This window comes from Tauraco erythrolophus, chromosome 16, assembly GCF_009769465.1.
Source record: "Tauraco erythrolophus isolate bTauEry1 chromosome 16, bTauEry1.pri, whole genome shotgun sequence".
Taxonomy (NCBI): Eukaryota; Metazoa; Chordata; class Aves; order Musophagiformes; family Musophagidae; genus Tauraco; species Tauraco erythrolophus.
In genome coordinates, this window is record NC_141480.1 from 3,246,450 (window position 1) to 3,258,200 (window position 11,751).

Here is an 11,751-nt window from a genome sequence, read left to right on the forward strand (position 1 = left end):
CTGCCGACAGACCCACGGAGCCGGGCGCTGCAGCGGCCAATCCTGCAGCCTGTTCCCCCTGGCCCTTCCAAAACGCGCGGAGAGGGTGCGGAGCAGCCATGGGGAGCACCGCGGGCGCGGAGCTGCCCGCCGGCGCCTCCCCCCGCGGCGCGGTGGGCCGGCCCGGTCCCCCCCCCGCCCCCTTCGCCGCCCGCGACGTCGGCCGGGCCGGCCCGGCGGCGGGGCCCGCCCCCCGCGGAGGGAGACGCCATTGCGGGTTGTTTGTGCAGGCGGCGGAGGGAGGCGGCGCCGCGGCCGCGGCCTCTTTCACCGCGGCGATCATGTCCACCCCGGCGCGGCGCAGGCTGATGCGCGACTTCAAGAGGTGAGCGGCACCGCCGGCCTCAGCGCCGGCCGCCCTGCGCGGGGGACGGGGCCAGCCGGGAAGCGCCGCCGGGCTGCGGGCCTCACCCGGCCGTTCGCGGCGCCGCGGCTCGGGGCCGCCCCGGTGAGGGGAAGGGGCCGTCCCCGCGGGCAGCGGCACGGTGAGGGGCTGCGCGGGGCCGACCCTCGGCCCGGCTCCTTTGTGCCGGGAGCCCCCCGCTCCCCCGCGTCCCCTCCCGGTAGGTGTCGTCGGGCGCTGCGGCAGGGCCGCCCTCCGGGCCCGCGGCTTCGCCCGTGCCCCCCTCGGGGCGCCGTGGTGGGGAGCGCCGCGGGGAGGCCGCCCCCCCGCCCCGGCTGCCGGGGGTGGGCGAGGGGGTCGCGGCGGGCAGGGCCGGCTTTGTTCGTGCCGGGCGCCGCGGCCCCGCCGCCCGCCTCGCCCGGGCGCCGACGGCTGGGGGCGTCTGAGGACGCGAGTTGAAGCGGTGCCGCCGGCACAAGGGCATCCCCCGGCCTCGCCGCCTGCGTGGGCAGGGCCCGGGTCGGGTCGGGGCGGCCTCCCCGGCCGGCGCGGGGGGTGAATCGGGCGGGATTCCGGCCGCGGAGCGAGCGAGGGGGTCGGGAGTGTTCGGGGCAGGTGCCGGTGGGATGCAGAGTGTCGATGCCATGCTTCCCGCACCCCCTCCCCGTCCGCGCACAGCGAAGGTGTTGGGCCCAGTTTTCTGCACAGACCAGCCGGAATTCGGATGTGTTTGGGGCTTGTTGGGCTGACAGTAAGTCTTCAGGATGGACATCTGAAAACGGAGCACAAAGAATTAGCAAACACTTCGTTTGTCCGCGTGTAATAAATGGCAAAATGCCCTTTAATGTTTTTATGTGCATGCTGTTCTGCCTAAGCTTTTTAATTGTAAGGAATCTTTTGTGTAATAGATACAAACTACTAAAGAAGCAGTTATTAGTTGCACTTGTAAATGTTAGTGGCTGAACTACAGACTCTAGAATAATTCGTTTCCAGTCTGATGTGTAAACACACTTAGAGAGTGTGGAGAAGGCGGGTGTTCTTTCGTAACCTTTACAATACGTCGTGAGATTTCTCTGGACGGGAACCGCTCATAAGTTGCTGGAGGTGAGTCAGCTTTGATAGTGGCTCTTTTTTTAGGATAGCCGTGATACACCAGCACCTGAAAATACATCAGTAAACAGTTGGCACGTATTGTAGTTGCTTTGCGGGACTGCGTGTGGTTCTGCAGTGGTAAAAGCCCAGTTTGTGACTCTAGAAAACGTTTTTGCGACGTGGAGCCTGCTGCTTGTGTCGTGTTTGGGTGTCGGTGTTTGCTCAGCGGGTGTTGCTTGATTCCTGTTCGGATCAAAACAGGATATTCGGTCTTTTTTATTGTATTTGGTTACACAGGTGATATGAACCAGTGTTTTTTTTTCAGGGTCAGGAACTAAGTAATTTTTCAGGATTGCAGTCAGACACGTTTTTTTATGATTTTATAATCTTAGAAGGACTGGTTTAATAATTTTGAAATTTAAGGTGGGGGGAAGACTTTAAAGCTGTGGAAAAGTATAACCAAATAAACACAAAGTAAATAAAACTTATTTGTCAAATACATGACAGCTTTAGTACCTCAAAACTTACGCAACTATTTAATTTTTTTTTTACTTTTCTTTCTTACAATAAATTATATTTTTGCTTAACCTTATGTTACTTGTACTTCATACTGAGAAAGACTGTGTGCTGTGAACTCTGATTCGCTTTATTAAATATAAACTCCTTTTGCTCACTGTGATTGTCAAGAGCAGTGAAGTGAGAACAGATTTTTGTATCTCATCTGATTTATTTGATCAAGCCAACAGAAAAATAAGTCAATTTTTCATTGTTGTTAGAAAAGGAGCTACATATACTATCTTTTCCCTAGCTGATAAAGATTTTTCAGGCCCTGTTTGGGTCAGTCTAATTTCCAGTCTGTGCCACAACCTCTCTGCAGTTGGATCCTTTGACAACAGGGTGCACGTGAGTTGTTGAGTTGAATTAAAAACCCAAAGCCATCCTCAGGTGCATCTGTCAGGCTGAGCGCTCAGGCTTCTTACTGGCATGCAGCCTGGCTGGCACACATGGAGAAATCCCGTTCCTGCTTTCCCGGACCAAAATAGAAGGTGGTTTATGCTGTTGATGTTAAGCTGCCTGAACTGCGTGTGCTTGGAGAGCAAGGGTGTAAACAGAGTTCAGAGAGGACCTGAGCCGCAAACGGAGCAAGCCCTGCTTCTGGGCTGGCTCTGGAGGGCAACGTCTTGGCTCAGTGTCCAGATCTGCGCGCGGTTTTACCACCAGCGTCGGCAGCGCGAGCGCAGGAGGACGTACTGGCCGCGTACTGGGGGCAGCTCTCGAGTGTTGTAACTCCAGAGGCCGTGTAGGTCGGAGCTGCTCCGGAGGGGTTTGATCAGGCACATTGCTCATCGGGTGATGGAGGCTTCCTCGTTTTTGTCATTCGGGGTCTTAGGAGACCCTTAAGCAAAAATATTGATATAAGGAGGAGAGTATCTGGATCCTCTTCTTTGGTTGCGAGATATATTTCTTTCTGGTCCGAGTTGATGTTGCTTTTGGTAAGTAACATGCTTTTCCCTAGGCCAAGGATTAAGGAACTAAAAATAGTTTAGAATGCTTCCACGATTACTTTAGAGATAAACACGTTTGTTGAACTGGTGAGAGGGGGTGGGACACAGGTTTTCCCCTCGCTCACTTTTGACACAGTCGGCTTGCGGGTCAAAATAGGCTCATACCGAATTTAGCCACATGGCAGGCATGGATCTGGGAATGCAGGAAAAGCTCCGCTGACAGTCCCTCACGCCGAGTTCCAGCAAGTCTGCTGGGTGTCACTGGCTGCTTCTCGGCTCCTGTTTGCAATTCATTCTCTTCACTGTGGCAGCCAGCAGCAATTGCTCTTTCGTAGTTCACTGCGTAGTGCTGTAAATCCCAGCTGGACAGGGTGCTTTAAGTTGTTCTTGGAGTTGGTGCTTTGCTCCTTGCACGCCCAATCGTACCTGTTGGGCCGTTGTAGGCTGTTGGTGTAATACGTGAGAAAATCTTGATGTGCCTTGTCTTCTAGGTTTGTCTTTTGGAGTGTTGATAATCTGCATACAGTGCTTTGTGTGTTCTCTGATTTGGAATGAGAAAATACTCACAAAATCTGGGTATTAACTGTTAAACTATACTTGCAGGTGGAAGTATTTCATTTATATAAGGCTTGTCATTCTGTATTTGTAATTCTCAGGTTGCAAGAAGACCCTCCTGTGGGTGTCAGTGGTGCACCTTCTGAGAACAATATAATGCAATGGAATGCAGTTATATTTGGGTAAGAGTTTTTGATCACTATAAAATTCTATATCAAGGGGCTAAATATAAGAAAACCTGGGGTTTGTTTTTTAAAATTATTCTCTTCTTTTACGTACATAAAGTCAGGAACCTTAGAAAAATGACCAAGTATGCCGTTGCGGTAAAAATCTGTTTTCAGGGGTAATACAGAATGCATAGGAAAGAAAAACACAAAATTTGTTTGTCTTTTTTGTTGCACAGAGCCTGCATATGGCTTAATAAATATGTTAGACTGTGTAGGAGTTGAGTTATGAAAAAGCAGGCTTCCTCTTTAAAGTACATAAGAGCCACATGTTCTCGGCCATTAAATCCAGATGTGTTAGCGGTGACTGGATTGATTCCCAGTGGAACGAGGTGCAGGTTCTGTCTAGGAAGTTACACTACATATCCTACAGAACAGGAACTGGCTCAGTATCCTCTCATAAAGCTGAAGTATGCTTGCTAGTAATTTGCTCATTAGTGGCATATGTATTGTTTGGGATGATGATAAAGTAGATATCTCACCTCGCAGGTCGACTACGGGAAAGTGGCTGAAGTATGACAAAGCTTTCAGGGGGTTGCCTCTGGATACCTCTCTAAATATTTAAATTATTGCCTCTACTTGTGTCTTGGGGAGGATGAGGAAGAAGATAGGAATTTATTGTGCCTGTTCAGAAGTAGGTAATGATCATTTTTAACTGGAATTTATTTTTGAAATCTTTCAGGCCAGAAGGGACGCCTTTTGAAGACGGTAAGCCGATAACTTTTACATCCTCTGTCATTCTTACAAATATTGCCAGTATTAACATTGTTCTGCTTTGAAAAATAATAGTTGATATCTGTGTATAATTTGGGACAAACTAAGCAAGCAGAAGAGTGAAGGAGTAAGGCCTTGTTGGCTATAAAAATACTGTGTTTTGATGTAATCAGTGTCTTGCCATAGTGGTCAATGGTTGGTTGGAAAGCCATGAAGCAGTGCTTACATCAAGACTTGTTTGTACGTGGAACACTAGAGTTTTTAGGGGGAAGTTGGTCTCATGCTGCCAGATGTGTTTTCACATCTCCATAGCTAAGCTCAACAAGACAGGGTGCTTTTCGGGTTTCATCTCTGTGGCATGTTTGATTCATCTCTGGTCTTCTAATGAAGAACAGGTGAAAAATCTTGAATTGTTCTGGATTTAGAACTCAGTGAGGAGGAGGGAATACCAAATTTGTCCATAAACATGAAAGTTGGTGTGTAATGAACCGCCCTTAGGCATATGAGGAATAATGAGTTTAATAATTACAGTATTAGTGCAGTAATCAGCAGCAGATGGCTTTTTCTCTGTGTTGGGCTGGAGGAATTTCAGTAAATTATTCACTGATCCATAATAAAGGTTTTCAGTGAAGCAGTCAGGAGCTCCGAAGACTGAAATTGCTGATTATGAAATTCCAGGGGTTCTTTGCTGGCACCGCAGTGTCTCCTTAATGAAACACCTTAAAGTCACCAAAGTCCATGGAACTGGGCAAGTTGGGTCACAGAAAAAGGGGAGGGCAGTGGGATAACTGATGTTTATAGTGAGTCTCCAGGCTTCTACCTGCTGGTGCTGGTTTTTTCACTATCACTAAGTAGTATTTCCCTTATCACTTGAAGTGTAAGCAAAGAAACCAGGCTCAGTGTTTGTTTATGTAAGGGTGTGAAGAAACACTGATCATGCAGCACATAAATTAACTTACTATGTTCTTTTGTTGTTAATTATCTGATTGTCTTTATGTTTGTTTGGACAGGTACTTTTAAACTAGTAATAGAATTTTCAGAGGAATATCCCAACAAGCCTCCAACTGTTAGGTTTTTATCAAAAATGTTCCATCCAAATGGTGAGTAAATCATTTTTGTTTAGCCATAATACCCATTAAATATTATGGTGTGGTCATATATTCTGTGAAGCTCCAGAACACTTAACAGCTCTCCATCTCTCTCCATTGCCACCTCCTAAGTAGAGGCCTAGGATAGCAACCACGTGATGAAAAATTAAGAATTATGATGCTATTAAGAAGCAGCTATCTGTCTCTTTCTAATCAATATACAGCCTCAGTAGCAAAGCCTGTGAGCGTTTTCAGCAGCAGCTGCACTTAGGTTGGCTTAAAGAGTCACTTCTGATTGTGGATTCCTCTCCCCTTCCATGTAACAGCGATCACGTCTGTGCAGCCACGTGGTGAGCTGGAGTAGGGAACTGGTGGAGCCAGGTGTTACTGGTTTCTGTCAGGGGAGAGTGCAGCCAAGTCCATGCCTTTGTTTGGTTCGCTGCACTGACCAGTACTGGCACAAGGAAGAAGGTGAGGATGCACAGTCGTTGGGGAGCGCAGAGGAGGTCCCGACCCCAACTCAGCGACGAGGGCAGCCTTGTGGGAGAGCGCCATGGTTCCTGCCCCAGCCCTTGGTAGGCTTTATCCAGTTGTTCTCGCATGCAGAGAACACAAACCCTGCCTTTTGCGTTCCGAAGCCCCTCTATAGCAAAGGGCTGTACATTCAATTTGAGGGCTGAAGCATAAGCCCGTTGCAGCGTTTCTTGCAGCTTGAGCTCTCCTTGAACAGAGGTGACCTCGGCATCGGTTCTGTGACGTTTTACAGTGCTGTCTGACCACCCATCTGTCACGTATAAACGTGCAGGCCAGTGTGCCTCTGACAGGGTTTTTGTTTTGGGCAACCTGGTGTAGTGGAGGGTGTCCCTGCCCATGGCAGGGGAGTTGGAACTAGATGGTCTTTGAGGTCCCTTCCAACCCAAACCGTTCTATGATTCTACAGAAGATTGCCAGACAACTGCTGTCCTCTTTCCTAAAGCATTAATTTAAGCACAGACTGAGTTGGAACATTAACTCTGCCTCGAACAGTATGTAATTAACAAACTATAAAATAAATCTGATGATATCTAAACGATACCTATGTTGTATTTGCAGTTTATGCGGATGGTAGCATATGTTTAGATATTCTTCAGAATCGTTGGAGTCCAACATATGACGTTTCATCTATTTTAACTTCAATTCAGGTAACTTTGCATCTAGTTTAGCAAATAGCTACGTTGTTGTTAGTCTTTATTCCAGAATGCACAGCTCAGTGATGGCACTAGCCCAGTACCGGTATCAAGGGGGACTTCAAGTACCTGTAAGCTAAGCAGTAGCTTTTTAGACCAAAGTCTAAGGTGCTGACCCATGTAATTACTAATTTTGAGCTACAGAACTGCCATTATATGTTTTTTTTATAGGAAAACAATTACCGATTTGGATTCCTTTTTAACTGTTTTTAGCCAAGATAGGACAGGAGATGTAGAAATATGCCTAGTGTTTGAAACACTAACCTTTATTGTGAAGCCTTGCCTGATGAAGTCCTCACAGAGACATTAGTGCTGAAACCTACTTTACTTGGAATAAGTAAAAATGGACTGACACAGCAAAAATGTACATTTTCTCTTCTCCTGTGTGATTGTTTTTCTTTTTTTCTACGGTGAAGTTTTGTAGGAGGCATCTTAAGCCCCTCTTCAGACCCGAATGACAATAGTAGTGTAATTACCAAATAATAAATGAGCATCATACTGCTAATTGGCACAAATGAGCATATATCTGTTAGGTTTGTGAACCTAGAAGTGTACACAGTGCTAATGCTTATGCAATGTATAATTTGAGGTTCAGGAGTGCAATTATGGGTGCCTAACCATGACTTTAACTGTTGGGTTTTTTTCAATTGGGCTCTTCTGAGTCATGTCTGCCTCCTGAAACAGATGTGATCTGAAAGCTGCAAGTTGATTTTTACCTTGATTTAAAATGCATTGGTTTGTCTCATCTTTTGTTTTCCCCTTTTTACAGTCTCTGCTTGATGAACCTAACCCAAACAGTCCAGCAAACAGCCAGGCAGCACAACTCTATCAGGAGAACAAACGTGAATATGAGAAAAGAGTTTCAGCTATTGTTGAACAAAGTTGGAATGATTCGTAACAGCTGCTGTGTTACTCTTCATCCTCATGATCATTATGTACAATTTAACTCTCAATAGCAAAGCTACCAGAAATTTCAAGTGCCACAGTTCTAAGAATTTGCATAAAAACTCATTTGCAAACAAAATTAAGCCCTCCAGTTTAGGAAACTTAAAAGCTTGTGTATCTTGATTAACGTACTTTTTATTGCATGGTATGAACTAAGTTATTGCTACATAAATTTGTAATATATCCTGTTTGTATTTTTTTTCCAAGTGTATAATGTTGATGTGGAGTTTTCATGACGGAATATACACATTTTGTAAATCTGTACTTTTTCAAATATTGAATGCCTTATTTTTGAATCCTTTAGATTTTTAAATTGGAGAAAAGCACTTAACAAAGTTTTTATATATAAATATTTCATGTAAAACTGTTAAATACATAACCTTAGTGCAAGACATTCTGCTCTCACTCTGCATCTCTTTCAAAGGGCTCATTTTCAGTACATTTTTCCTTACATGCTGATTATACCACGCACTTTACAAACAGAAAAGTTAATCCATGATGTAACTGTCTTCACTGGATGTCTCTGCTTCTGCACCAGAGCTTAACTTGATTCTGTGTGTCCTCAGTTGTATGAGGAAGAGAAGTTTTGGTAGCTGCCAACTCACAGACGGGGAAACAAATGCAACTGTTTTGCTAAAAGTCCCACTTTAAACCAGGGGCAGAGTTGCAAACAGGACCTGGATGACCAGGCTCGATGACAATGTGTTCTAATAACTATTATTTTTCAGGGAGATTGTATTTTACCAAGTTGTAAAATGTTGTCATCTAAATCTGTCCTATATCTACATACTAATACTGCAATATAGTTTTGAATATGTTCTAGTAATTAAAGTGTCCCATTAGTTTCCCTTGGGGGTAGGGAAAAACATTAATGGCCACCAGAAGAAAACATTGCCTGCAGATTTAATGGAGTTGTTCTTGAAAACTTGGCTGCGTACCACGCAGTCAGGTCCTGTGGCTGTATCAATGAGGTTCCACATACTCTTAAACTGCCAGTTTTGAAGAAGTTTGGGTTTGGTTTTGTAAATGTTGATGTGGTAATTTTTTTACTGTATTCTGTAAACCGGGCTGGATGGCTACAGTAAAGAATTAGGCTTTTTTTTTTTTCTTTTTACCCCCCTCCCAGTGGCAACATTGTAATCCCTTTGTCATAATTCCAACCAGAATTACATATGTATTAAAACCCTCAAATCCCACACCAAAATACAGCTCACTGTTGCCTGAAAAAGCAGTGGATGTTTATTTCAGCTCGAAGAGAAAATGTTATTTGCAATAGTCATTGCTAACAGTTAGTGTCTGTTAACGCAGTGAAACAGGACCATGAGTTTACACCTCACACCTGTTTGTAAAGTTGTTTTGTAGTTTTCAGGAGCAGCACTGTTAAGTTGAACAGCTACAATCAGAGTGCCAGCCAGACTCTTCTGTGCTAGCGGCTCGTGAAGCAGAACTGTCCTACCCTAGATGAGAATTGTTAGAAAACTGCAGTCAGTGTGCAACGACTAGAAACGTTTGAGCGAAATTACGCTGAACCACAATCTTGAGAAGTTAGTTTGCGTTCTGTGAGTCAGTGAATTTGTGTTTAAAAATTCTGCCATCTGCATCTAATTAACAGAAACCCCAAAGGATCCAGTTTGCCTTTTGCCTGTGGTGAAATTATAGTAGTGCCAGCAGAGCAGTGTTATGTAGCTTAAAGCAGCATCAGTGCAAAGATTTTTGTTCACAAATATAATATGGAAGAGCTTCCTCTTTCTAAGAATTAGCCTAAATTTGAAGATTTTTTTTGTTTTTAATTCTGCATCCTGTTTCAGCGTTTTTGTTCATTTGACATGTGCATGAGATGAGATTTGCCATTCATTGGAGTTCACATTAATTTGATTACTCCTGAACAGCCAGTTTAGCCTAGTTATAGATTGGTTAAGCTCAGAAAATGTTCTTGTGTACTGGGATGGAGGCAGGGTGTGTCTGAGAGATGAACTGGAGCAGAATGAGGTTTAATTAGTGATCATTGCTGCTAACTCAGAGTGCCTGGGCAGGGCCCCATATCTATAGGCACACGTGTGTGTCTGAAGGCATGAGTGTGTTCTCCATAGGCAGGATTTGGAGCCTACAGCAAGCGTTGAGACTGCCCTGTCCTACAGACGAAGGGAATTACCGAATTCCCAGCGTGTGGTGGGGAGGGAAGTCCCTTGTTGGAGTGGATCTCACAGAAATGTCGGGGATTGGAAGGGGCCTCAAAGGATCATCTAGTCCAATCCCCCTGCCGGAGCAGGACCACTTAGACCAGATCACACAAGAACGCGTCCAGGCGGGTTTGGAACATCTCGTGTTAATGCCGTGTGGTGACTGCAGAACCTGGACCGAGAAGAGCCCGCTGGGGAGAAGCCAGGCTCGTGGCGATGACCCGCCATAGGTGCTGCTGGAGAGAAACCAGCGTTTCTCGGGATGGGAGCCCTGGAGGGCGCGGAGCTGCGCAGCGCTCCCACCCCGGAGCTGCGACGGGAAACGAGCGGCGACTTCTGCAAGCGCTGCCAACGCGGCATCACGAATAGTCGCCGAGTACTGATCGAAATCCGTCAAAACCGATGGAGGCCAGGCCAAGCGAGCCTGTTGACCGAGAGCATCATTTCCGGTAAGTGCCGCGGCGTTGCGCTGCCCGCCGGTGGCCCGCCGCCGCTGGCTGCTCGGCTTCCTTCCACGGACGTGGCCGGCCGGTCTGTGCCTGGGCTCGGATTCCTCCCGCAGCCCAGGCACAGCCACGGCCGGCCGGTCTGTGTTACCGGCGGCTCGGGCAGGTGTGATTTCTGTGACACACGCCCCGCGCCATCCGCGGGGCAGCGCTGCCCCCGATCCGCGCCGAGGGCGGGAGAGGGCACCTTCCCCTCGGGCAGCCGTGCTGCGCCAGCCCGCCTCTGCCCCGCTTCCCCCGGGCCGGTGGGCGAGCGCCCGCTCGCCCGCCCGTCCCCCGCAAAGCCCGGAAGGCCGCCGCGCCCCGCGCCGCTCTGCCCCGCGCCTCGTCTGCCCTGGAGGAGCGGCGGCGGGGCCGCGCATGCGCACTGCGCGCAGGCGCGCCAGCGGCGGTCCCGTTCCGCCCGTTCTGCGGGAACGCTGCGCATGCGCAGTGCCAGCGGGCATCCCGGGAGCCCGCTATGGCCCGGGCGGCGGGTGCGGAGCGTGGGTAACGGGCAGCACGGAGGCAGACAGCCGCCGTTTCCCCGTTTATGCTGCGAAGAACAGGAGTGCGATGGAGTTTAAGGGCAAAAAAGTTCCAAGTTTCACGATTCAGAAAAGTGCGGTGTCGTCACAATGAACTTTGTCGTACAGTTGATTTCTTAAATGGTGCGCTGGGATGCTAGATTTTGAGATTAATTAATTAGGAAATATAACACACTAAGCTTGCGAGGACAGGGGGATTAATTAAGTCCTGATGGGTACACGGATTTTGGTTTCACGGCTTCTCCTGGCGTTTCGGTTCATTGATTTTAAGCAGTTCATAATCACTTCTTTTCCGTGGGATTCTGTACAAAGATGTTCAATCACTCTGGAGCAATCCCGGTGGTTTTGTGCCATACGTGCACGTCGTTCACCTGGTTTGACAGACGGAGGCACCCAGAGGTGCAGCAGTTTGGTGTAGGGCAGGAGGAAGCCGCAGCAGGACTGCAGGCTGAGCCATTCACGGTGACTCCCCCATCTCATGGTGACTCCCCCGGGAACACCTTCACCTTCAGCCTTATCCTCCTGACGTACTCGTGAGAAGCATCAAACACTGCAGTGCTGCTGCTACTTCCTTCAGATCTTGGTTCCCTGAAGGTGTCATGTCCAAATACGATCCCAAGCCAAAAAAAACTACGGGACTGGGATCTTCCCAAATGTGATTAACTTCACTGGTGTGAGTCGTCCCATTGGGATTCTTCACTGTAGTACAGACAAATGTGTGTAATTGCAGAATCGAGGCCTTGGGCTGGGAAAAGTGAAGAAATCACAGCTTGAGTCATGTATCTGTAGTTTCTTTGTGGGAGGTTT

At 47.7% G+C, this 11,751-nt stretch overlaps 1 protein-coding gene across 1 annotated transcript; it reads left to right on the forward strand.

Moving 5' to 3' along the window:
* The first annotated feature begins 264 nt into the window (after window positions 1-264).
* UBE2B (ubiquitin conjugating enzyme E2 B) lies at window positions 265-7,995 on the forward strand. The gene is made up of 6 exons (XM_086621586.1): window positions 265-364; window positions 3,636-3,716; window positions 4,441-4,466; window positions 5,483-5,572; window positions 6,653-6,741; window positions 7,556-7,995. The coding sequence occupies exons 1-6, from the start codon at window positions 321-323 to the stop codon at window positions 7,682-7,684; spliced, it is 459 nt and encodes a 152-aa protein (XP_086477712.1). The 5' UTR covers window positions 265-320; the 3' UTR covers window positions 7,685-7,995.
* Window positions 7,996-11,751: the final 3,756 nt, after the last annotated feature.